The 27610-nt window shown below is 40.8% G+C and overlaps 1 protein-coding gene across 2 annotated transcripts in view; it reads left to right on the plus strand.

Annotated features, from left to right (window-relative positions):
* NR6A1 (nuclear receptor subfamily 6 group A member 1) overlaps positions 1-27610 on the plus strand; it is a 266623-nt gene that overhangs the window by 30564 nt on the left and 208449 nt on the right. For both annotated transcript variants that reach the window (XM_030919982.1, XM_030919983.1), the window contains exons 2-3: positions 8581-8622; positions 25019-25063. In XM_030919982.1, coding sequence (XP_030775842.1) covers positions 8581-8622; positions 25019-25063 — 87 coding nt within the window. The remainder of the gene's footprint in view (positions 1-8580; positions 8623-25018; positions 25064-27610) is intronic.

Raw genomic sequence — 27610 nt, forward strand, 5'->3', positions numbered from 1 at the left:
ATTGGCTAGTAAATAATACTGGCCTAAATAAACATTTCCATATTTTTTTTTTTATGCTGTAACACAGTCAAGAATATGTGGTGTGACAAATTTAGAAAGAGGGACAACTTCTAGGTTTTTCACTGTTTCATAGCCACCAGTCTCATATGGCCATTTAAATTAAGAGTAAAGTTAAAAATTCAGTTTCTCATTCATGCCAGTCACGTTCCAAGTACTCATTGGCCACATGTAGCTAGTGGCAACTGTATTGGACAGTGTAGATATATGACATTTTCATCATTGTAGAAATTTCTATTGGACAGTGCTCATCTAGGCTTTAAAAGTTGAGAACAGTGAAATTGTTCTCTTGAAATTTGTTGTTTTGGCAAGAAATTCATTGTAGTGACATTGTGGCTTACCATTATTGTCTTTTGGTGAAAGAAACAGTTCTTCAAACATTTATTGAGCCGCCTTTCCTGGGTCATGTCTCAGGCCTAGGGCTGGGGTTATCTTTGGGGCTGAGACTAGATCTGACCTATTTAGTCAGAGTTTTATTGGATGCCAAATCATGATCGGGGAGACAAGGTAGATGGGAAACTGATACAACTGACTAGAGGGGATTGGTCCAGGAAAGACCAGTGAGTGACTGTTGTATATCAATAGAAAACCCGGGTAAAGATTTTTAGCTTTTTCTTGGGGATCCTGGAAAACAGACTTCTCTAGAACCTTGGGTTCTCTGAATTCAGGTTCTGGTGGTCCTGATCATGATGTGGTTGTGGTGTGTAAAGCACAGGAGCCTGTGGAAGCGTAGAAGAGACACACAGAACTCATCAGAGCAATTTCAAGACCTATTTTGACCTTTGACTTTCTTAGTCCTACAAGCCCTGTGTCACTGTATCTCACGTTTATGTAAGACTTGAATTGCAGTTGACTAAGTGAAATAATGTTATCTCATATTTAATTAAAACATTTGAATTTCAAATTTGCAGATGTGTCTGTTTTTTGGATTTTGAAACCAGTCTTTTTCTTCGTCATAGGTCCCCGAAGAGCTATAGGTTCAGCCATGTTGTTTGTAGTGCCTAACTCAGACTTGAGTGTTTGCAGGAAAGGGAGGGGGGAATTATAGGAGACCTGACTTGATTCTTTATATCAGTGGTGAGTAAAGGTTGACTCAGGTAGAGAAAATAGCACGTGTAAAGGAGTTGAGGCCAAAGAGCATGTTGAATTCTGGGAGCCATGATGTACTTCAGTGTGGATGGAGTATACACTGTTGGGTAGGATGCTATGAAAAGCAAGAGATAAAGTGGTCGGCAAATCATGTGGGATACAGACAACTTCTGTTTTGTAGAAAGAGATGTTTGATTAGAATTGTAGAATTTTACCTTTTAAGGGCCTTAATCTTACGTATGGGTTATTGAGGCTTCAAAAGAGACTGAGTAACTGGCAGAGTGTTAACCAGAGTCCATGTCTCTATTGCACTATACTGTCTTCCTACAGTCAAACTAAAACATGGCTTGAGTAACACTAACACATTATAGATTATAATTAGCTAGTGTTTCACGCTTTAATTTGCTGACTGGTAAGACTCAGAAGTTTATTTAAGTTGCTGTCATGGTAAATGTACAATTTGATAGTCAAAATATCAAAAAGGAAAAATATCAGTGACCTTTTAATCTCTCCTGATAGCCAGTCACAATTTGAGGAATCAGTGGTCATTTTCTTTTTGTCAAATGCCTTTTTGTCAAATGTATGGTGGTGCATACCCATAGTCTCAGCTACTTGGGAGGCTGAAGTGGGAGGGTTGCTTGGGTCCTAGAGGTCAAGGCTGCAGTGAGCCATGATCGTGCCACTGCACCCCAGCCTGGGCTACAGAAGCAAGACCTTGTTTAAAAAACAAACAAAATGCCTATTTGAAGAAGAGCTTGTCAACTGGAACTTTCTCTTGTATGAAATAAGATTCCTAGACTTAGAGCCATTTGCTTGATTAACTTGCCATAAAGTAGATGATTTACATATATTCACCAAATCTCGCAACAATTGAATGTGATGGTTATTTTTATCCTTATTTCAAGACATGGGTTTGGAGTAGTTAATTTGGTAATAGCAAATCTGGGATTTGAATCTAGTTCTAACTCATACCCATACCCTTGCTGCCTCCGGTTTTTTTTTTTGAAATGGAATCTAGCTCTGTTGTCCAGGCTGGAGTGCAATAATGTGATCTGGGCTCACTGCAACCTCTGGCTCCCAAGTTCAAGCAATTCTCCTGCCTCAGCCTCCTGAGTAGCTGGGATTATAGGCACCCGCCACCACCAAAATTAGCCCAGCTAATTTTTGTATTTTTGTATTTTTTTTTTACAGTGATGTGATCTGGGCTCACTGCAATCTCTGCCTCCCAAGTTCAAGCAATTCTCCTGCCTCAGCCTCCTGAGTAGCTGGGATTATAGGCACCCGCCACCACCAAAATTAGCCCAGCTAATTTTTGTATTTTTGTATTATTATTATTATTTTTTTAAAGATGGAGTCTCGCTTTGTTGTCTGGGCTGGAGTGCAGTGGGGTGATCTCGGTTCACTGCAACCTCTGCTTCCCGGGTTCAAGCGATTCTCTTGCCTCAGCCCCCGCGAGTAGCTAGGACTACGGGTGTGCGCCACCACGCCTGGCTAATTTTTGTATTTTTAGTAGAGATGGGGTTTCACTTTGTTGGCCAAGCTGGTCTCAAACTCCTGACCTCGTGATCCTCCTACCTCGGCCTCCCAAAGTGTTGGGATTACAGGTATGAGCCACTGCACCCGGCCTAATTTTTGAATTTTTAGTAGGGATGGAGTTTTACCATGTTGGTCAGGGTGGTGGTGAACTCCTGACCTAAGGTGATCCACCTGCCTCGGCCTCCCAAAATGCTGGGATTACAGATGTGAGCCATTGTGCCCGGCCCCATGTCCTTTTCAGTATGCATTTATCTTCCTAGTTAAACTGAGGCAAGTGAATATAACCTTTGCAGTAACATTGCCTGTTTGCACACTGACTTGGTGATGTCATCTTAGGAACCAATCTGTTTCTCATTTGTCTTTTTCTTTTGAAAGCAATTTAAGTCACCAACCAAAGACCCTGGATTTCTCAGAATATTTCCTGATCTGTTTAATATGTTGTGTTCTGTGAGACAGGTGGGTTTGGGGGTATGTTTGTTTATTTATGAAGCTTAAGAGCCTGCTTTCTTTTTATTTTGTTTTGTTTTGAGACAGAGTCTTGCTCTGTTGCCCAGGCTGGAGTGCAGTGGCATGATCTCCGCTCACTGCAACCTCTGCCTCCTGGGTTAAAGTGATTCTCTTGCCTCAGCCTCCTGAGTAGCTGTGACTACAGGAGTGTGCCACCACGCCTGACTAATTTTTGTATTTTTAGTAGAAACGGGGTTTTACTATGTTGGCCAGGCTGTTCTTGAACTCCTGACCTCGTGATCTGCCTACTTCTGTCTCCCAAAGTGCTGGAATTACAGGCATGAGCCACTGCGCCCTGCCTAATTTTTGTATTTGTAGTAGAGATGGGGTTTCACCACGTTGGTCAGGCTGGTCTTGAACCCCTGACCTCAGGTGATCCACCGCACTCAGTGCCTTTTTTTTTGTTTTTATTTTTGAGAAGGAGTCTTGCTCTATCCCCCAGGCTGGAGTGCAGTGGCATAATCTCGGCTCACTACAACCTCTGCCTCCGTGTTCAAGTGATTCTCCTATCTCAGTCTCCTAAGTAGCTGGGATTACAGGTGTGCACTGCCACGCCAGGCTAATTTTTGTTTTTTTTTTTTTTTTTTGTAGAGATGGGGTTTCACCATTTTTGCCATGCTGGTCTCAAACTCCTGATCTCAAGTGATTCACCCACCTTGGCCTTCCAAAGTGTTGGGATTACAAGTGTGAGCCACGGTGCCTGGCCAAGAGTCTGCTTTCTGCTGAACAACTGTGATTGCCTTTGAGTTGAATCTAATTGAAGAAATCCAGTTTAATGTACATTTGGGGTTACATCTAGCAGTGGTTTGGGTTCTTCTAGCTAAGAATCATTTTGCCAGCTAGATGTGGTTGCTGAGAATCAGGGCAAAACTCTGCTTGACAACAGTAGCCAGCTGTGGCCATTTCATTGCCTTGTGGTCAGTAGGTATGTGGTTTGTAGGTAAGATTAACATTGTTCTCCATATATCCTCAAGGCTCCTGCATTAATGATGATCTATAAAACCAGAGACAACATATTAGCAGTAGTCTCAGGACTAAGTGGAGGGAATGTAGATGTAATTACTGAATTCTATAATCAGGATCTTTGTGACCCTTGGAGGAATTTTTTTAAGGCAAATATAGAGTCCTTCTTTCTTCAGGAAGTGGCAAATATTTGGAATCACTACATCCAGCAGTTTACAGGCTGAAAATGTAAAAAGTTCAAGAACCACAGCAAGTAACCAAAGTGACATTAGTGATGTTAGGGTTCCATCCCAGGTCTTTGAGGATGATGCCATGAATGGTTTAATAGTAACTCTCCTATAATCTACACTTTGCTTCCATAGACACAGCACTGAATTGGATGGACCCTAGAGATTAGTTAGTAGCAGCTTACATATATAGAGCTTTTACTTTGTCAAGTACTGTGCAAAGCCTTTATATTCACTGTCTCGTTTAATTATTTTTTGAGATTGGGTCTCACTCTGTTGCCCAGGCTGGAGTGTAGTGGCACGATCATGGCTCACTGCAGCCTCGACCTCCTAAGGTCAGGTGATCGTCTACCTCAGCCTCCCAAGTAGGTGGTATTACAGGCATGCACCACCACACCTGGCTAACTTCTGTATTTTTTTGGTAGAGATAGGGTTTCACCATGTTGTCCAGGCTGGTCTCCAACTCCTGGGCTCAAGCGATCCTCCTGCTTCAGCCTTCCAAAGTGCTGGGATTACAGGCATGCACCACTGTACCTGGTGTCATTTAATTCTTTTGACATCCCTGTAAGGTAGGTGCTGTTGTTGATCCCAATTTACAACAAAGTTAGGGTCAATTCTGCTTGGATCCTGTGGCCTTTGAATAGAAGTCTGCAAAGAAAAATCAGGGTGCCATTAACAGAATAAGGGGGGAGTGGTTGCTAGGCAGATAAAAGCAATAGATGTCCATCTTAAATATTTTACTTAGTATTTTCTTTGTTTGTGAGTCACCCTCTATTTTTGTTTGATCAGTTACTTGAGTTCACAACAATGGGTACTTTCAGAAGGTACATTAGGCTTTGTCCTTTTTTGAGACTTCCAGTAGAGTCCTTTCATTTGATGTCCAAAGTAGTCTGAGGCGCAGAATGGGGAGTGACTTACCTAAGGTCATATAACTAAAGGTGGCTTGAGTTAGAACCTAGGAGAGTTCTAACCTTCCCATTGCTTTCCTGTACTTTTGTCCTGTTTCTGAGTCAATTTACATGAAATGAAGTTTATTCTCAGTTTCACTTCTGGCCTGATGTTCAACATTCAGTCCATGTATAACGAGGAGTTAGTTTCTCATTGCCCGGTGCTATGGTCTGAATGTGTGTGATCCCCCTGAATTCACATATTGAAATCCTAACCTCCAAGGTGATGGTATTAGCATGGGGGCCTTTTGGGAGGTGATTGTTCCAGTATAAGAGAGACCCTAAAGAGCTCATTCTACCATGTGAGAACAGTGGTAAGGTACCATCTATGAACCATAAAATGGGCTCTCACTAGACACCAAATCTACCAGTACCTTGATCTTGGACTTCACGGCTCCAGAACTGTGACTTAGTTTATGGTATTTTATTATAGCAGTCTGAATATATGAAGACACCTGGCATCTCTCCATGGCTTTTCTGATTCCCATTGCCTTTATGTAGAGGGGTTTAAAGCTGGTCTGAGATCAGCCACTTTAAGCAGCTTCTAAATTCTGGTATTTCAGATCCAGTCTCCTCATTTAGGCTTTACACATACCATTCAGACTAGACTTTAGATTTTCTGATTCTATGACTTTCTTCCCTAGACTGTGATCTAGAGGCAGGGCTGTGTGTTCTGTTTAGTTGATCCTGCATTTCAGCACCTTCCATAATGTGTCCACAACTGTTCTGGCCAGAAGCAGCTCTGCAGATGGATAAGGCACAGTCCCTAGCCTTGAAGATCTCACTATGTAGTGGAAGAGGCAGGTATTTAGATTATTCCTTTATTGTTTGGTGAATGCTGGTGAGGCCTCTTCTGTTTTCCATATTTCATTGTTGCGATATTAGAACTGAATCTTTTTTTTTTTTTGAGGCAGAGTCTCGTTCTGTCGCCCGGGCTGGAGTACTGTGGCCGGATCTCAGCTCACTGCAAGCTCCGCCTCCCGGGTTCACGCCATTCTCCTGCCTCAGTCTCCCGAGTAGCTGGGACTACAGGAGCCCACCACTACGCCCGGCTAGTTTTTTTTTTTTTTTTTTTTTTTTTTTTTTTTTTTGAGGCGGAGTCTCGCTCTGTCGCCCTGACTGGAGTGCAGTGGCCGGATCTCAGCTCACTGCAAGCTCCGCCTCCCGGGTTTACGCCATTCTCCTGCCTCAGGCTCCCGAGTAGCTGGGACTACAGGCGCCCGCCACCTCGCCCGGCTAGTTTTTGTATTTTTAGTAGAGACGGGGTTTCACCGTGTTAGCCAGGATGGTCTCGATCTCCTGACCTCGTGATCCGCCCGTCTCGGCCTCCCAAAGTGCTGGGATTACAGGCTTGAGCCACCGCGCCCGGCCAGAACTGAATCTTAAAAGATGAATTGTTTTACCAAGTGGAGGAGGAGGAGGAATCACAGAAAGGCAAGAAAGAATGTGGCATGTTTGATGTGGCCACAACAGCCCAGAATTGCAAAGGACTTTAAAAGTTGTGATGCTTAAGCTGGGCTTTCTCTAATCACAGCACTTTGGGAGGCGAAGATGGTCAGATCACTTGAGGTCAGGAGTTTGAGACCAGCCTGGCCAACAGGATGAAACCCATCTCTACTAAAAATACGAAAATTAGCTGGGCATGGTGGCAGGTGCCTGTAATCCCAGCTGCTCAGGAGACTGAGGCAGGAGAATCACTTGAACCCAGGAGGCGCGGAGGTTGCAGTGAGCCGAGATCGCATCACTGCGCTCTAGCTGGGTGATAGAGCAAGACTGCATCTCAAACAAAAACAAAGTGTTTAAGCAGTTGGCCTGCTACATGAATCTCATTTCTCCCCCATGACTGCTAGTTTTTGGTTTGGCTTTTGGTTGCCCAGTTTTGACAGAAGTTACTCTCATGCCTCTCTAGTCCTAATTTTGCTCCCTTTTTTTTTGTTTTATTTTTTGAGACAGCGTCTTACTCTATCACCCAGGCTGGAGTGCAGTGGTGCAGTCTTGGCTCACTGCAACCTCCACCTCCCAGGCTCAAAAGATTCTCCTGCCTCAGCCTCCCGATTAGCTGGGATTACAGCCAAGCACCATCATGCCTGGCTAGTTTCTGTATTTTTAGTAGAGACAGGGTTTCATCTGCTCATTTCGGCCTCCCAAAGTGCTGGGATTACAGGCATGAGCCACTGCACCCAGCATCAAGGTCCATTATTTTTGAATTTACTGGTGAAATACTACAGTTGTTTACTGAACAGCTACTACGTGCTAGGCTTGTGAGAGGTAATGGGGTTAAAGCTGTTAAAACAAGGCAAGTTGGATCCCCGCCCTCATGGAACAGTCTCACTGTGGTCAGACACTGAACAAGTAGTTCCTTGTTGATGAGTGCTATGAAGAAGCAAGCACAGGTGTTAGAGATAATTATAACCAGGGATTTGACCTTGTGTGTGCGACAAGGGTGAAAGAGGCAAGAGAAAACTTTTCTGAGGAAATATTTAAACTGAGGAAGAGTAGAAAGCAAACAGGAGAAAGTATGCAGCCATTCCAGGAAAAACAAAACCTTTCATCAACGATGTATAGAGGACCTACTATGTTTGCCATTCCTTGTGCTTGATTTATCTCTCCAGTGGGATAGTTATACACCAGCTAGACAAATGTAGCTCATACTTTTTGGGTCCGAGCATATGAAATGTGAAGTGTGCTTTGAGAGGTATTTATTCCAACCTGAATAGCGTACTTATTAATGGAAAAATTGCTTCCATTTGTTTGTATAGGTAAAATTCTTCAGCATTTGTGAAAAATTTACATGATATTACACTGATATTTGTGTAAGTTAATATTTTATATATTTTGCTTTCTTTTGTAAAAGAATTAGCAGTGTTGAACAGAATTTATGACAGGTATTAAATGAATTGTAATTTTCCTGTGAGTTTTTATTCCAACGGACATTGCCATGATAACTCATAATTACTTGTGCTGTTGTATATTGAGCTCCTACTGTGTGGCAAGGCCTGTGGTAAGCATTTTATTTTGGTAACTTGTTTAATCCTCATTACAATTCTGTGGTAAGTGCTTTTATCTGTTTTTGTATTGAAGGGATGAAATGGAGGCTCAGAGGGATATGTAGTAGCTAAATATTAGAGCTAGGATTGAAACCCAAATTGACTTCTGAGTGTAGATTTCCCCCCCACTGTATGATACTTCATATTTGGAGTCAGCTTGAAGTAACTCACAAATTGTAATTTTTTTTCCTATTGTTTTCTCTTTAGGTTTCTGTCAGGATGAATTGGCAGAGCTTGACCCAGGCACTAGTAAGTTCTCAATGTTACCCAATATTCTGTGGTAAGAAAAGGATGTGTGTGTACACTTTTAAGTGAATAACTTAAGGTGTCATTGATAAGCCTTACTTTATTGACTCTCAGGTTTTATTTCACTTTAATTTGCAATTATAGGAAGGACATTCTGTCTTTTCTAGTTATGCTGTCTTCTGATATTATCCAATGGCTAGGATCTATCTGTTTAATAGAAAGTTGGTTTGCTGAAAATTTCTGTTTAATACCAATCTCCTTGCTTTGTTCTCCATCCCTCCATGAAACCAACAAAAATAAAAATTGTACTTTGAAGCTAGGCGCGGTGGTTGACACCTGTAATCCCAGCACTTTGGGAGGCTGAGGTGGGTGGATCAGGAGTTCAAGACCAGCTTGGCTAACATAGCGAAACCCTGTCTCTACCAAAAATACAAAAATCAGCCGGGCGCGGTGGCGGGTGTCTGTAGTCCCAGCTACTCGGGAGGCTGAGGCTGAAGAATTGCTTGAATCCGGGAGGCGGAGGTTGCAGTGAGCCAAGATCGTGCCATGGGTGACGAGCAAAACTCTACCTCAAAAAAAAAAAAAAAAAAAAAAAAAAAAAAAAAATTTCTTGCACTTATGCACATGGACGACTGTATACTCACAAACACTTCTAAAATATTGATAGTTTTGAAATAATTTCTTTCAAAGAAGCATTTAGTTTAGAAATTTTAATTGATAACCTTTGTAGTACAGTTTAATTTTCATTTACAGTCTTATGGTTAAGATATGAGAGTTACAATTTCAAGGTCTAATTAAATGATGCTTTTCAGGACTATGTGAGTCTTCATCATAGATAATCATTTGAATTTCCAGTTCTCCCTAAATGTGGTGGCATGCACCATTCTGGGACACATAGTCATAATGGTTAGAAATAGGACATGGAAGTATCCAGTGTATACAGACCTTATTTTGCTATAATGTGGAAAGGTCAAATGATAATTTAGATTGAGATTCCATGAGATGGTCTAGAGTTGTTTTTCTGATTCTAGTACTTTGTTACGGCTGGCCCTTTGCCACCAGTCTGCTGTTGAGATAAGTGATAAAGCTTACCTTTCCATCATCGTGAAGCTGATACAAGCTCTGAGGCTGTGGACCTTCTCACATATTTCCCTCTGCCCTCCGTAATAGTATAAATGTCCATGTTTCAACTAATACTTATTAGTTGTTAGGCAAATTAGTTCTCATGATGCTTATCAAACACCAGGGAAATACATTTGTCTTTTTAAAAGTTGTAAATTTCAGAATCAGTTTTGTATTTAAGGTAGTATAGCCCCAGTATACCAGCAGCTATAGGTGAATATACTATGGTTGACCCTTAAACAATGTGGGGGTTATGGATGACAACCCCCTGCACAGTTGAAAGTCCACTTAAAACTTTTGACTCCTCAAAAACTTTATTAATAACTTACTGTTGACTGGAAGCCTGGCTGATAACATAATCAGGAGATTAACACATATTTTGTATGTTATATGTATTATATTCTGTATTGTTACAATAAAGTACACTAGAGAAGAGAATGTGTTAAGAAAGTCATAAGGAAGACAAAATATATTTACTCTTCATTAGTAGAAATGAATCATCATAAAGGTCTTCATCCTCACCGCCTTCATGCTGAGGGAGGAGGAAGAGGGTTGGTCTTGTTGTCTTGGGTGGCAGAGGTGAAAGGGGAGGCAGGAGAGGTAGGCACACTTGGTGTAACTTTTATTGAAAAAAGTCTGTGTGTAAGTGGACCTGTGTAGTTGAAACCTGTGTTATTCAAGGTCTAGCTGTGTTTTCTATTATTCTTTTATGAGTAGCCTTTGTTTAGGGGGAGGAAAAGATAAATTCAGTTATTTTTCCGGAGTCATGATCCTTTCTTTTTTTTGAGATGGAGTCTCGCTCTGTCACCCAGGCTGGAGTGCAATGGCATGATGTCGGCTCACTGCAACCTCTGACTCCTGGGTTCAAGCGATTCTCCTGCCTCAGCCTCCCGAGTAGCTGGGACTACAGGCGTGCACTACCACGCCTGGCTAATTTTTGTGTTTTTAGTAGAGACGGGGTTTCACCATATTGGTCAGGCTGGTCTTGAACTCCTGACCTTGTGATCTGCCTGCCTCGGCCTCCCAAAGTGCTGGGATTACAGGCGTGAACCATCACACCTGGCATGGTCCTTTCTTAGAAGCATTTTTGAACATTAGGAAGTACATTGAGATGCCCTGTAACCTTTCAGACAGCTACACATAAAACATGCTAAATAGTTGATAACTCAGTTTGTTAAGCACTGAGTGTTCTCTCTGCTCCACACCCAGTTCTCTAGGCTCTAGGGATACACAGATAAGTAAGTATAGCCTTGTATATTATCAGTGTATTAGGAAATATTTGAAAGGACATTTTATAAACCTCTAGTTTAGCACTTAGTACCCAAACGTATTCTCTTTTTCTGCACCTAGTAGCAATTGCAAATGGCTAATGCCCATTTTCTGAGAAAGGTCCTTGATAGTCTCAGAAAAATTATTGCTGAATTCTTCTTTCTGGGTTAAGTAATACCAGCTCATGAAACATTTCTGCATAAAATTCCTAGCTAGATATGGCAATTTATAGACCTCTCTATTCCACGAGAATGAACAGACATTGAGACATAATTTTATACATCAGTATAGAATAGGAGTCATCAAAAAAAAAAAAGACTAAAAAATTGTACTTACTGCCAGGGCGTGATGGCTCGTGCCTGAAATTCCAGCACTTTGGGAGGCCAAGGTGGGAGGATCATTTGAACCCAGGATCAGGAGTTTGAGACCAGCCTGGGTAACATAGGGAGCCCCATCTCTACAAAGAAAATTTAAAAATTATCCAGGTGTGGTGGCATGTGCCTGTGGTCCCAGCTACTTGAGAAGGTGAGGTGGGAGGATTGCTTAAGGAGGAGGCTGCAGTTGAGCCATGATCACACCACTGCATTCCAGCCTAGGTGACACAGAGCAAGACCCCGTCTCAAAAACAAAAAACAAACCAAAAAATTTGTACTTAGTGTATGTGGGTAATATTCTCAGTAATTCCTATACTGGGAAGTTAGTGGTATTTTAATCTTTCTTTTTGAAGAAATACATAAGGATCTGATTATTCTAAAAATATTTAGGCCGGGCGCGGTGGTTCACGCCTGTAATTCCAGCACTTCGAGAGGCTCAGGCGGGCGGATCACCTGAGGTCAGGAGTTTGAGACCAGCCTGACCAATATGGAGAAACTCCGTCTCTACTGAAAATACAAAATTAGCTGGGCCTAGTGGCACATGTCTGTAGTCCCAGCTACTCAGGAGGCTGAGGCAGGAAAATTGCTTGAACCCGGGAGGTGGAGGTTGTGGTGAGCCGAGATCGCGCCATTGCACTCCAGCCTGGGCAACAACAGCGAGACTCTGTCTCAAAAAAAAAAAAAAAAAAAATAATAATAATAATTAGACAAAATAAAATTTTATCTCAGTTTGTATCAATTTTGGGGTTCAAATGAGCATGTTCAGCCCTACCAAGTGATAGGAAGCATCAAGACTGAGATGGGCTGTATGTTGTGTTAAATTGTCTGTGGTTTTTTGATACTGCATATTCTGGCGATTCTGACTAGGAAGGAATAACATCTCCTATGTTAATTCCATGTGACTTTTGTTTATTTAATTTAATTTTTTTTGAGACAGGGTCTCACTCTTTTGCCCAAGCTGCAGTGCAGTGGCATAGTCATGGCTCACTGCGGCCTTGACCTCATGGGCTCATGTGATCCTCCCACCTCAGTTTCCTGAGTAACTGTGACTACATGTACACACCACCATGCCTGGCTGATTTTTGTATTTTTTTTTCTCTTTCGAATATTTTTAATTGAAATGATGAAAAAAGAACAGTGATAATTTTAACCAAACTTTTACTTTACAAATATAAAAATATAATCAAAACTTGTTTCTTTCATACATTTTCTGTAAACGTAATACCAGAAAAGTTCTCAAAGCCAAACTATAAATGATGCTTGTGTACTATGATGTGAACACAATAACCAAAAATTTAAATTTCCAATTACATGACCTTTCCCTCAACAGAACAGCATAATCAATATATCTTCCCAACTTATCTGTTTATTTATTTATTTATTTATTTATTTATTTATTTATTTTTGAGGCGGAGTCTCGCTCTGTCACCCAGACTGGAGTGCAGTGGCGCAATCTCGGCTCACCGCAAGCTCTGCCTCCCGGGTTCACGCCATTCTTCTGCCTCAGCCTCCCAAGTAGCTGGGACTACAGGCGCCCGCCACCTCGCCCGGCTAGTTTTTTGTATTTTTAGTAGAGACGGGGTTTCACCATGTTAGCCAGGATGGTCTCGATCTCCTGACCTCGTGATCCACCCATCTCGGCCTCCCAAAGTGCTGGGATTACAGGCTTGAGCCACCGCGCCCGGCCCTTTTTTTTTTTTTTTTTTTTTTTTTTTTGAGACGGAGTCTTGCTCTGTCGCCCAGGCTGGAGTGCAGTGGCCGGATCTCGGCTCACTGCAAGCTCCACCTCCTGGGTTCACGCCATTCTCCTGCCTCAGCCTCCCGAGTAGCAGGGACTACAGGCGCCCGCCACCTTGCCCAGCTAGTTTTTTTGTATTTTTTTTAGTAGAGACGGGGTTTCACCGTGTTAGCCAGGATGGTCTTGATCTCCTGACCTCGTGATCCGCCCGTCTTGGCCTCCCAAAGTGCTGGGATTACAGGCTTGAGCCACCGCACCCAGCCTGCTTATCTCTATTTTTATGATATGATCCATCACTAAAATACAAAATGCACCTTAACTGGCTTAATCTAGACTTATCTAGGTTTTAGTAAGTTTTTTCCCCACAAAAACCAGCTTAATAAATATAATACAAGCTAATATTAAAATGTGTTTTATGGCTCAAGTCAAATTACAGTATTAAGTTTCTCATCACGTATTTGAATAACAAAGGCAAACTGGTTGAAATGAGTCCAGTTTAACCCAAATAATCAGTGATGTATAACAAGTGGAGTAAGTATGAGAAAATCAAATCTTATGCTACAGAAAGCTGACTTATACTACAGTCAAGAACCACTAAGCCTTCTTTGGCAATGAAACATACAAAATTGCAAACTCTGAAGCAGTCTTAGTGATTGGCACATACTGTTCCAAACACTATGAACTAGTAAAAACATTAAGTTTGAGGATGAAACATTTTATCTCAAGTGACTGAGCGAGTACTTTATTTATTTATTTTTTGAGGCAGAGTCTCGCTCTGTCAGCCAGGCTAGAGTGCAGTGGCGCAATCTTGGCTCACTGCAAACTCCACCTCCCGGGTTCACGCCATTCTCCTGTGTCAGCCTCCCAAAGCAGCTGGGATTATAGGTGCCCGCCACCCCACCCAGCTAATTTTTGTATTTTTTAGTAGAGTTGGGGTTTCACCATCTTGGCCAGGCTGGTCTTGAACTCCTGACCTCATGACCCACCTGCCTCAGCCTCCCAAAGTGCTGGGATTACAGGTGTGAGCCACCTTGCCTGACCGCAAGTACTTTAAAAATGAAGTCATGGCAGGGTGCGGTGGGTCATGCCTGTAATCCCAGCACTTTGGGAGGCCGAGGCAAGTGGATCACGAGATCAGGAGGTCAAGACCATCCCAGCTAACACAGTGATACCTCGTCTCTACTAAAAATAAAAAAATAAAAAATAAAAAAATTTGCCAGGTGTGGTGGCAGGCGCCTCTAGTGCCAGCTACTTCAAAGGCTGAAGCAGGAGACTGGCATGAACCCCAGGAGGTGGAGCTTGCAGTGAGCCAAGATCACACCACTGCACTCCAGCCTGGGCAACAGAGTGAGACTCTGTCTCAAAAAAAAAAAAAAAAAAAAAAAAAAAAAACAAGTAAATGAAATAAAAAAAATAAAAATGAAGTCATTAGGCTGGGCACAGTGGCTCACACCTGTAATCCCAGTACTGTGGGAAGCTGAGGTGGGTAGATCATGAGGTCAGGAGATCAAGACCTTCCTGGCTAACACGGTGAAACTCCGTCTCTACTAAAATACAAAAAATAAGCCAGGCGTGGTGGCACGTGCCTATAGTCCCATCCACTCGGGAGGCTGAGGCAGGAAAATCGCTTGAACCTGGGAGGCGGAAGTTGCAGTGAGCCAAGATGGTGCCACTGCACTCCAGCCTGGGTGACAGAGTGAGACTCTGTCTAAAATAAATAAATAAATAAATAAAGTCATTAAAAAGCCGAGAACATAAGAGTCACAATATTTAAGAAAGCGAATTTTAAGCCAATTGCTTGCTGACCTGCTGAATTTGAAGTAGTTCTATCTCTCACTTCTGATTAAACATGGAAGGAAACAGACTGGCTAATTTGGTTATACTTTGTCCAAATACAATGTTAATGGAACCCTTAAATATCCAAAATAATAATGGAATGCTAGTTACAAGACAATAATAAAAAGTTTAAAAGTCTTCCATATGTGCTGTTAACAGTACAAATTCAAGTGCAGAATAATTATGCCATTTTAAGTATTATTTACTTTATAAAAAAAACACAATGGTCTTCATCACGTGGCACAAAAACAAATTTCACTCTTCTCCAAAGGAGTAAGTCCATCCTAAATGTAACTACAAACAATTCTGTAAAACTATTTGTTATTTTTCTCCCAATCTACTAAACATTTTCCATTGTCATTTAGTAGTTTTACATAGAATATGCACTACACTTGGATTACTCAGGGAAAATAAGATGACATATATTGTAGTTTTACAATGCAAAAGAGAGCTTTCATTTTAGACAAAAGGACAACATAGGCACTAAAAAATATGGGTCTATTAATCAAGAGCCCGTTTAAAAATGATTCAGCATTTAGTATGTAGATCTGGAATGCACAGTTTCTGAAAGTATAAGAACTTACATATCAAAAGAGCTTAGTGTTAAACTGTGCCCTTACACCCTCTTCTAATACTGTAGACACCCGCTGGATTTGAATTCCCCTAGTTCTGTTATTTCCATCAGAAAACCAAAAACAGATTATTGGGATCTACCTGTAACTGACCAGAGCAAAAAGTTTTTAACACTTCTTGTTTGTGTGTTACAAATTTTACATTCAAAACCAGATCTCTTACATTCCAAGGTTAGTAACCCAGCCATCCTGAATCAAAGGTTTTTCTCAGGTAGGCCTTAGTGTATGGATGACTGGCTCACATACTTACTGTATATGGGGAAGAAGTGAAGGATTTCTTGGTCAACGCTTAAGTTACAAAGAACATGAGTGGCCTCGAATCAGATGACTCTTCAACTCAAACACTCGTTACTGAGAGCACTTTATAAAACAAGCAAAAAGTCTACCTCTCTACACCCTCCCCCAATTGCAATAGTGAACATCTGAAATGTGGCCGATGTAGCTTTTCACTCAGAAGCAATCATGGAAGGTGAGCTAAATCAATCCATCTTCATCTCCACTTCCTCCAATCTAAAGATTTTGCTCCCCAATCTAAAGGAATAGCTGAAGGATGCAGCTAATGGATGAGCTTAACAGCAAAATACATTACATGAGAAATATGCTAATATAGGCTAGAGGCGCAGGACTGTTAGGGGCAGGAGGGAAAAGGACAATTCACAGAACTAGTGGCTTTTTCAAAGGAAATTAGGGACATTTTTGGTCATGGAGACTGGTGCTCACCTACCACTAAGGACATGCACAGTTACAGTCACTAACAACCATGTGAGGGTTTGACATGACCCCAACTAGGAAAACTTGTTTATGAATGTAATTGCTGAGCTATCCTTGGCCTGATTTCCTCAAGTATGATATACCTTTGACATCACCCATTATTCAGGAAATTGCCCTGTGATTGGTACCATAAAAATGTAAGAACTAGTCAAAAGTTCATTTCTGTTAAAAACCTTTTTTTCCCTTAAGTAGCTACATCTGGCAAGATTCTTTTTTACATTAAGCCTGTAGTCAACAAGTCTGTAATAAGGCATACACGCAATACTTTGATCATTAAATAATGACACAACCAACAAACTCCTTTGCTCTGATATTTTTTATTCCTTCAAATTTGATCTGAATTTATCAGTATTTTTAAAAGTTTTTAAAATTTGGTATTTTCCTCTTAAGCTGACTAGAGACGAAGTTTTACCATGCTGCCCAGGCTGGTCTTGAACTCCTGGGCTCAAATGATCCTCCTGCCTTGGTCTTCCAAAGTGCTGGGATTACTATGCCAAGCCCTGCATGACTTTTGAGGATATTAGGGATTTCCTTGTGTTGTATCTTTGGAATTTGGAGGTCCAAATATTGCCCATTACCCAGATTCCTGACAGGAAAGCCTGCTCACACTCCCTTATTTTGGAACAGGAATTACTTCGTTGCTAATTTCCAGTTGTGCATGGCAGTGGTTGTAGGCAGCAGGTTTGGGACAACAGGTGTCATGTGTGGGAACTAGTTGAGGAAAGACTGACTTTGTCCAATTAAATGGCTTGGCTTTTTTTTTTTTTTTTAATACCTTTAATGTGATAAAGCAGATGGGCAGCCATGCTCATGATATGGGCAGCTGTTCACACTCTGGCTGCCTTCCTATGATTCCTGGGCTTCCTGGAGTCCAATGTTATGGCACAGGTTCAGGCTAAGTTCATTTCTACAAGAAGTGTCCCTGTACCATGTCCATTAGCATAAGCTAGGGACAAGGGCAGTCAAAGGTCAAGAGAAGTTCAAAACAGCATAACCTTTCTGTGCTTCTGTTTCCAAATAACCCCTGTCTGCCCTGCTCCCCCAGTTTTTTCCTTGACCATCGTGTTTACCGTGTAGTTGTAAAACTCAAGAGAACAAGGACTGACTTGATACAAGGGAAGTTAGAGAATAGAAGTCATTGTTGCTTAAAACAGGAGAAATAATTGATTTATGTTTGGGGGCCAATTAGGCTATAAAACAGGAACAGTAAAGGGACCTGTGACTTCAGGACAGCTACTTGCTCTGATTTCTGCCCCATAGACAGGGGGCTTCCCAATAAAGGCTGTCAGCTTTCTAGGCTAAATTATTAATTCCTTTCATGCCTCTCAGGGATTGTAAACAGCACATAATACAGGGAAACAGTTGATAGTGTTCAGTTACTGGCCAGATAGAGGGTCAAAGGGTAAATAGTTGGATTAGCAACAGCTGTTCTTCCTCTCCAAACTTTTTGTCTCTTATTATCTATTTCAGGAACACTGTTCCTGAATTTTTGGGTCACGTTTAATGAAGTCCATTTCTTCTCTTGTAACATAATCCTACAAGTAATTACATTGAGAGTAAACATTGACCAGAATTGAATATACTTATTCTAATTCAGTTTCTAACGTCGAAGATTGAATTTTTTTTTTTTTTTTTTTTTTTTTTTTTTTTTTGGTTATGTGCTATGTTGTCTGACATTCAAAGGATATAATCCCAAGGAAAGTACCTGCTTGAAGTCAGACATATTAGAAGCTTTTTAGCTGTGTGTGTTTTTTTTTGTTTTTGTTTTGTTTTTTTGTTTTTTTTTTACCAGCTGGTTGAGGATCTTGGTATAGCTTGATTAAAAGAAAAAAACATTGTTTTTGTTTAAACTGGTAGTAGAATAATGTATGTTCACTGTGGAAAACACTAAAAGAAAATAGAAGCATCTCTAATCCCACCACCTAGAAATAACCATTGCTTCACGTTTGAGAGTATGTCCTTCCAGGTTGTGTCCGAGTTCATCTCGGAATCTATATATACTATATATAATTAGGAATCTATATATACTATATATGCAATTTTTGTGTCCTGTTTGTTTCCCCCACTCTGTATTACATTGGGAACATTGTCCCAAGTCGTGAAATGATTTTCACAAATATTTTTAATGGAAGGATATTTCATTAAATAAGTAAATAGCTTTATCATGATTTATTTAACCATCCTGCTATTGTTGAGCATTTAGATTTTCAGTTTTTTCTGCATCATAAATAATGCCACAGAGAACACGTTTGTGTATAAATGTTTGCGTTTAAAATGAATGCTTTAGTTTTTTTATGAAGCCAAATGTGTTCTCATAATTAAGAGCATAGACTCTGGCTCAAGATTGCTTGGGTTCAACTTGGCTTCACTGTAATCTTGGTTAAATTACTTAAACTCTCTGCCTTCCTTTTCTCATCTATGAAATGAGGACAGTAAAATGTATTTCTATTTTATTGGGTTGCTGTGAGGATTGAGTGAAGTGTAATGTATTTAAAGTTCAGAATAGTGCTTGACAAATGGTAAATACTATTAAGAGTATGCTGTTCTAGGCTATGTAGTACAATGTTGAAATTCTCAGTCTTTCTGTACTAATGGGCTGTTGAAACTGTGTTTTATTCAACTAAGCTAGCAGGTGTAAGTTACTGCTTCAAGTAAATAGTTCAGATGAGATTGGGCTTGTTCAGAGTGTGTGACCATAGACTCCAATTAAATAGTTCAGTCACAGGAATAGAAGAGCTCATATGCTGCTGACTATTTGGTAGGGACTTCTTTACCATCTGGGTGACTGTTAGGGTGTTTTGGTCCTTTCCCCCAGCCAATAGCAGGTAATTCTCCCAAATGACCATCTGCCAACACATTTAACTTCTCAGGAGACTGAACAAGTTAACCTTCTGCTTATTTAAACCAGATAACTCGAATTATACACATTCTTTTTAGTCAATAGCAAGGTCTTATAGAAAGCATACTGAATAAAAAGTTTGTACAATTTAAAATCTGGCTATTACCATGGATTCCTGTTTACTCAGACTTTAAAAAATAAAGTATATTCTAATGATCAGGGACCTATATAAATGATATATATATAATGTATATAATAAATAGTATGTATTAATATACAGTATATGTCACTATAATATAGCGTGTATGTATATATATTTTTATGAGTATTTTAAAAGAGACTTGAAAGTTAAGTGCTGGGTGCAGTGGGTCATACCTGTAATCCTAGCACTTTGGGAGGCCGAGGTGGACAGATTATTTTGAGCCTAGGAGTTCGAGACCACCCTGGGCAACATGATGAAACCCTGACTCTAGGCGTGTACCTATAGTCCCAGTAACTTGGGAGGCTGAGGTGGGAGGATCACCTGAGGCCCTGGAGGTTGAGGCTGCAGTGAACTGAGAGATTGCACCACTGCATTCTAGTCTGGGTGTCGGGAGTGAGACCCTGTCTCAGAAAAAAAGCAAGTTAAATTAATTTTTGGTGTATCTTGCCATATTGGTAGATGCCCACCAAGGAGAGTTCTACGTGTGTTGGTTAGATGAACAGGCAAGATGAAAAAAGCAAGATAAAAAGTAGGCAAGATAAAAAGAAAGTCCGACAGCACAAACTTGCTCTGGCTTTGCATTCAACTCTCACGTGTCTTGGGATCCCAAAGATTTTTTTTTTGTGGATTCTTCCAGCTACAAAAGAGAAATGTATATCTCAGCTAGAGTACCCTAAAATTCCAGTATTCTGTGCCGTGTCCTAATGGATTTATTTCTAGCTGTCAAACTATGTGTCACAATTTTTGGTCTCAGAAAGTAGTTCATACAAGCCCAGATGTTGTCTACTGAGAGTGAACTTAAGACTGTTACAGATGAAGGGAAAAAAGGAAATTACCATTTACTGGGTATTCCTTATGTACCAGGCACTTTGCATGTGTTCAGTAAGTGTGAGAAGGATTATAGCGTATAAAATATCTGATTTTAAGTTTGGCTTGGTAATACCTAATTCATTTAACGCAGTTATTGTTCTTTTCTCCCTCCCTACTTTGGGTGCCAACCTGAGACATAGTTCCTGCCCAGAAAGGACTCTGGTTTAATCAGGGAGGCAGACACAAAATATGATATGACTTTTACCACATAATAGTAAGGATACCTAATATTTACTGTGCACAGAATGTTTCACATGCATTTTTTATTAAGCGTTCATAAGACGTTAAAAAGATACAATCCCCATCTTACAGATGAGAACTATGAGGAGATTAAATGACTCACCCCAAGGTACCTAGTGAAGTATCTGAGACTTCAGAGCCCCTGCTTTATTAAATAATTAATTTCTATCCTGTCTCTAGCTCTCTGGATTGTGACAAATCTCAAATGCTAATGGTGGAAGGCTAAGGCAGTGTAATGATTTATAACATATATAATCTTTTGTGTAAAAGAATGAAGACTTATTTTTGAAGTGTCATCTGGCCCTCTTCTGCATGTATTAGGGTGATTTTGGACACAAAGTAGAATGATTCATTGTGGAATAGGTTCCTGAGATGTCTTCTGTGGCTCAGATTCAGGATTATTCCACTATTTTTCAAGTAAGTTCTTTCCTGAAGCAACCTAACATAGTTCACAAATCTCCCATGTTTTCTCCCTTTATGTCCCTTTTTCTCTACAACATCGTTAGTGATTTTGCTCTGTTACATTCATAACAGTTCCCAGTGCCTGCTTCCAGAGCTTCAGTTGATTCTGTGGCATTGCTGCTAGATCAAGCCTTCTGATTGTGGCCTTTTGCTGAGGAGTTCCCTTCTGATAAGGATTCTTTTAATCAGGGTAGGGGTGGTATGAGATCCAGAGCTTAGGCTGAACTCTCATCCCCTTGACCTCTGCCCTTATTTGAGTTTATACTGACTTGGTAGGAACCCCCTATGGAGCCAGGAGTTTAGCACTTGTTTGCAATTGATGAAAAGATAGTTGCATTCAAAGGCGGTTGTTGGGTCCTTGAATAGTCATGGATGTCTGCCACTGTCTCTGGTGGGTGAAGGGATTGCTTGAATATCTAAACCTGGAGATTTTAATGAATGACTAAGAAGAAATGAGAATAAGTTCTGAGGCTAGTTAGGTTCTGCAATTTTTCTTTCCATGGGAGCAGTATTGCAGTAACATTTTCAGATGAGACAAAGACTTTTAATAAACATTTGTTTTATTAAAAAAAAAGGCCGAAAGCGGTTGCTTAAATTCAGTACTTGATAGCAAGGGAGTACATGGGAATTCTTCTCTTCCTTTTTTGATCTCTTGCCAAAGAGAAAACTTTCTGTGTTAGGCAAACGTATCAGTAGTGGGGGGATACCCTAGATTAAAGCCACCCTCTTCAAAGTTATACATAGTTTTATAAATTAACATTTTGTTCTAAATAGCTCATGTATTCTAAACATGCTGAGACTATAACAACTCAGTTCTAAATGAGGCCCTTTCTGGGTACTCTTTGGTCAACCAGGACCACTCTTTGCTTCTTTACCTGAAGTTACTTTATTTTTGGTCCAGTATTTGTCATAGACATGATCTGAAAGAAAAGCCTCTCTCTTTGAAGAGAGCTGACAGTCACTGTGAACCAAAATTGAATGTGCTTTGTTGGTAAGCATAAGAAAATCAAAACTGCAGAATAAGATTCAAAGTGAAAATACAGTGTTAAAGATCTTTTTCATTTGTTAGTACAAAATTCCATGTCCTAAGTGTGGTCTGCCCTATAGATGTATTTTGTTGACTTCCAGGATGGTTAAATAAAATCATGTTAGTTGTCAACATTTAAAATGTTCAAGATGGCTGGGCATGGTGGCTCACGCCTGTAATCCCAGTACTTTGGGAGGCTGAGGTGGGTGGATCACCTGAGGTCAGGAGTTCGAGACCAGCCTGGTCAACATGGTGAAACGCCATCTCTACTAAAAATACAAAACTACCTGCATGTGGTGGCGCATGCTTGTAATCCCAGCTACTTGGGAGGCTGATAGAGGCAGGAGAATTGCTTGAACCTGGGAGGTGGAGGCCACAGTGAGCCAAGATTGCATCATTGCACTCCAGCCTGGGCGACAAGAGCAAAACTCCATTTAAAAAAAAACCCAAAAACATGCAAGAGTTTCAAAAAACTTTGGATTTCTGGCTTTCTTGATAAATTGTAATATCTAACATTGAGCTCAGAGTTTTATATGACATCTGTTTGCTGGAACAGAGGAGTGGCTACCTTCTTTAGATGGATTGATTGATTGCACACGTGGTCTTGCTTTGTCACCCAGGCTGGAATGTAGTAGCGCTATCATGGCTCACTGCAGCCTTGACCTCCTGGGCTCAAGCAGTTCTTCCCACCTCAGTCTCCTGAGTAGCTGGGACTAGAGGCACGCACTACCGCGGTGGGCTAATTTTTGTGTTTTTTTGTAGAGATGGGGTTTCACCATGTTGCTTAGGCTGGTCTCCAACTCCTGGGCTCAAGAAGTCTGGGCACCTCGGCTTCCCAGAGTGCTGAGATTACAAGTGTGAGCCACTGTGCTCAGCCCGCTGCCGCCTTTAAATGAGCATATACTCTCAGGTTTTCACAGAACCTTGGTGGCCTCCTTTACCCATTTATGTTTCTTGCTAGTCTTCTATGTAGGCATTTGAGTTTTCAGCTCCTACATTAAATAATTATAATTTTTAAGGATGATGAGAGGGTGGGAAAATGGGAACTCTTAAAAATGTAATCTAATATCTATCAAAACTGATAATGTGCAGGTTATTTTTGCAGACTTAACAGTTTAAAATTTAAAAATATAAAATTAAAATTATAGGCCAGGAGAGGTGGCTCACTCCTTTCATCCCAGCACTTTGTGGATCCCTTGAACCCAGGTGTTTGAGACCAGCCTGGGCAACATGGCAAAACCTCATCTCTACAAAATATACAAAAATTAGCTGGGTGTGGTGGCACATGCCTGTAGTCCCAGCTACTTGGGAGGATCACTTGAGCCTGGGAGGTCGAGACTACAGTGAGTTGTGATCACACCACTGCACTCCAGCCTGGGCAACAGAGTGAAACCCTATCTCCACCCTCCCCCCGACAAAAGAAAATTTAGATTTAACAATTCATATGTCTAGGTATTTATCCTAAATACTTGACAGTTACGAAAAATGTATGTTTACAGATACTTCTTTTAGCATTTATAATAGTAAAAAAATGAGATAACCAGGCATGCTGGTGCATGGCTGTCATCCCAGCTACTGGGGATGCTGAGGTAGGAGGATTGCTTGAGCCCAGGAGGTGGAGGCTGTAGTGAGCCAAGATCACACTCCAGCCTGGGCAGCAGAACGAGACTTTGTCTTTAAAAAAAAAAAAAAAAAAAGTTACAATTTAAGTTTAATAGGGGATTCTATAAATGGATTGTGGTTATTCATGCAGTAGGATGCTGTAGACTTAGGAGAAGGCAAATATTTTTTTTTTTTTTTTTTTTTTTTTTTTTTTTTTTTTTTGAGACGGAGTCTTGCTCTGCCGCTTGCTCTGCCGCCCAGGCTGGAGTGCAGTGGCCGGATCTCAGCTCACTGCAAGCTCCGCCTCCCGGGTTCCCGCCATTCTCCTGTCTCAGCCTCCCGAGTAGCTGGGACTACAGGCGCCCGCCTCGTCGCCCGGCTAGTTTTTTGTATTTTTTAGTAGAGACGGGGTTTCACCGTATTAGCCAGTATGGTCTCGATCTCCTGACCTCATGATCCGCCCGTCTCGGCCTCCCAAAGTGCTGGGATTACAGGCTTGAGCCACCGCGCCCGGCCGAGAAGGCAAATTTTTAGTCTGGAGGGTGATACAATGTTAATAGTGGTGTTTTTGGGAAAATGAGATTACAGGATGTCTTTCATTATCTCTGAGTTTTCTAAGAACATTGCATTTTTAAGAAAAAAGACATGCATTTAAAAAATTCTCTCTCATTTTAGCTGCCAAATTTCCATGGCTGTTCTGCCAAATTAAGCCACATAGGTTCTGGCTTCCACTTAAAGTACAAATTTTACATTCAGAATTCTCTTGTCTTGAAATTGTTCCAGGGAAGAGAGGGGGGAATCAGAGTCCTCAAGTATCAGGAAGCATCTTTGAAGCCTAAGAATAAAGTAAAAGCCTTCTACAGCATTTTCAGGGTTCTACTTGCAACCCTGCTTCCATTCACTAGTAAAGCCATCAGAATTTGCCTCCTTTTCAGTGTCAGGCCTGAGGCTTGAGCCAGCACTATTGACAATGGAGGGAGCTTCTCATATAAATTGGGCTATCCTGACAGTTGCAGGGATACCTGCTGAAAGTGACCCTAATGAAATGCATGGGTGCATGGTACAGTGGAAAAAACATGAGTGAAAATTCACATCCTGGCCTTCCTGCTTTCCTGCTGAGTAGCATAGGCGACCTGTGAAGCTCAGTTTGTTCATCTTTGAAACAGTAGTCATTCTTGTTAAATGTTGTTTTAAAAAATAAGTGAAATAATATATATGAATTGCCCAGCAGTTAGCTGCTCTAGTCCTGCATGTTTCTCCTTTGTGGAAATACAAGACAAACGGTTTCTAATTTCTTCTTGTTAATATTTGATGAGCATTTACTGTGTGTTAATGACTTTAAAACATTTATCTCATTTACTCTTCCTGGCAGCTGTGCAAGGTTATTCTCAACTCTTGTTCTCCCCATTTTACAGATGAGGAAACTGACAGTTTAACACTTGGCCAAGGTCACGCAGCTGGTAAGTGGCAGAGATGAACCCTGTGTGATCCCAAAGCCCATGTCCTTTTTATCTTTTTAAAATTGAGTTGTGACTTACATGCAACGAAACGCACAGATCTAAAATGTGAAGTTTAAGCATTTTTATAAATGTGTGCACCCTAGTAATCCACATTCCATCAAGATACAGAACATTTCCATCCCTTCAGAAAATTCCCTTTTACTTTTCCCAGTCCATCCCACTACTCTACCCCAAAAAGCAGTAACTTCTGGTTTCCATCATGATAGATTAGTTTTGCCTGTTTTCTAAAATGTCACGTGTATACAGTCATACAATATGTGCTCTTTTGTGCTTGTTTTAGCATGATGTTTGAGACTCATCCATGTGTTGCTGGTGTTAGTAGTTCATTTCTTTATATCGTTGAAGAGTATTCCTTGACTGTACCATAGTTTATTTACCTGTTGATACCTGGGCTGCTTCTAATTTTTGGTTATTATGAATAAAGCAGCTATAAAGTTTCTTGTATAAGGATATATGGACCTGTGTTTTTATTTCTCTTAGTCGTACATCTAGGAATTATTGGGTCATGTGGTATATGTTAAACTTTTTATGAAATTTCCAAACATATTTCCAAAATGTTCATACATCTTAGTTTCAGTAGTATATGAGTTTCAGTCACTCTAGCGAGCATTGTATTAGGATTGATGTGGTTTTAACTTGCATTTCTTGATGACTGATAATATTGGTCACGTTTTCATGTACTTATTGATCATTAATGTGTCATCTCTTAAAAGCGTTCAGATCTTTTGGTAAATTCATGTGGCTGGGCACAGTGGCTCACGCCTGTAATACTAGCACTTTGAGAGGCCAAGGCAGATGGATTGCTTGAGCCCAGGAGTTCGAGACCAGTGTGGGCAAGGCAACATGGCGAAACCCCATTTCTACTAAAAATAGAAAAATTAGCTGGGTGTGGTGGTGCGTGCCTGTGATCCCAGCTACTCGGGAGGCTGCAGCACAAGAGTTGCTTGAAGCTGAAAGGTGGAGGTTACAGTGAGCCAAGATTGCACCACTGCACTGCAGCCTGGGTGACAGAACAGGACTCAGTCTCAAAAAAAAAAAAAAAAAAAAAAAAGAAAGAAAGAAAAGAAAAGAAAAATTCATGTGTTTTGTTCAACTGTTGAGTGGTGGGTGTTTGTTTTCTACATATAAGTACATCAGATATGTGTTGTAAATATTTTCTCCTAGTCTATGACTCTTTCTTACTTTTTAACATGTTTTGTGAGGAACAGAACTTTAAAATTTTTATGAAGTCCAATTTATTAATTTATGATTAACATTTTCTGTGCCCTCTCTAAGTCTTGGCCTAAACTGAGATTGCAGAGATATGCTATGTTTTCTACTAGAAACAGTATGATTTTAGCTTTTACATTTATAATCTATCTCAAATTTGTTTTTTCTATATTATGAGGTAGGAATCAAAGTCTTTTTAATATGAATATTCATTTGTTTGGCACCATTTGTTGAAAAGGCTTTCTTCATTGCATTTTATTTTTTTGAGACAGGGCCTCACTCTGCTGCCCAGGCTGGAGTACAGTAGCATGACCATGGTTTACTATAGCCTCCTCTTCCTGGGGCCCAAACAATCCTCCTGCCTCAGCCTCCCAAGTAGCTGGGACCACAGGTGTGCAACCACCATACCAGGCTAATTTTTAAATTTTTGGGAGAGACGGGGTTTCACTTTGTTGGTCAGGCTGGTCTCGAACACCTGGCCTCAAGTAATCCTTCCGCCTCAGCCTCCCAAAGTGTTGGGATTTTAGGCATGAGCCACTGCCCCTAGCTGTTGAATATTTTTATGCTCTTGCTGAAAAATAATTGAGAGTCTATTTATAGGCCCTGTATTCTCTTCTATTAATCTTTTTACCTTTTTACAAATACCATAGTGTCTTGATTACTATAAATTTATAATAGATCTTGAAATCAGATAGAAGTAGTCCTCTAACTCCATTCTTCTTTTTCAAAGTTGTTTTGGATATTTGGCTATTGTTTAACAAAAAAGCTTGCTGAGATTTTGATTGAATTGCATTGACTCTATCCATCTGGGAAGAGTGATCAACTTAATAATATTGGGTCTCTTTTAAATTTTTTAAAGTTTTATTTTTATTTTATTTTATTTTTTTTGAGACGGAGTCTCACTCTGTGGCCCAGGCTGGAGTGCAGTGGCCGGATCTCAGCTCACTGCAAGCTCTGCCTCCCGGGTTCACGCCATTCTCCTGCCTCAGCCTCCCAAGTAGCTGGGACTACAGGCACCCGCCACCTCACTCAGCTAGTTTTTTGTATTTTTTAGTAGAGACGGGGTTTCACCGTGTTAGCCAGGATGGTCTCGATCTCCTGACCTCGTGATCCACCCATTTCGGCCTCCCAAAGTGCTGGGATTACAGGCTTGAGCCACCGCGCCCGGCCAGTTGTATTTTTTTTTTTTAGAGACTAGGTCTCACCCTGTTACTGAGGCTGGAGTACAGTGGTGCAATCCATAGTTCACTGCAGCCTCAAACTGCTGGTCTCAAGGGA

Source organism: Rhinopithecus roxellana, chromosome 16 (assembly GCF_007565055.1).
Source record: "Rhinopithecus roxellana isolate Shanxi Qingling chromosome 16, ASM756505v1, whole genome shotgun sequence".
In the NCBI taxonomy this organism is placed as follows: domain Eukaryota; kingdom Metazoa; phylum Chordata; class Mammalia; order Primates; family Cercopithecidae; genus Rhinopithecus; species Rhinopithecus roxellana.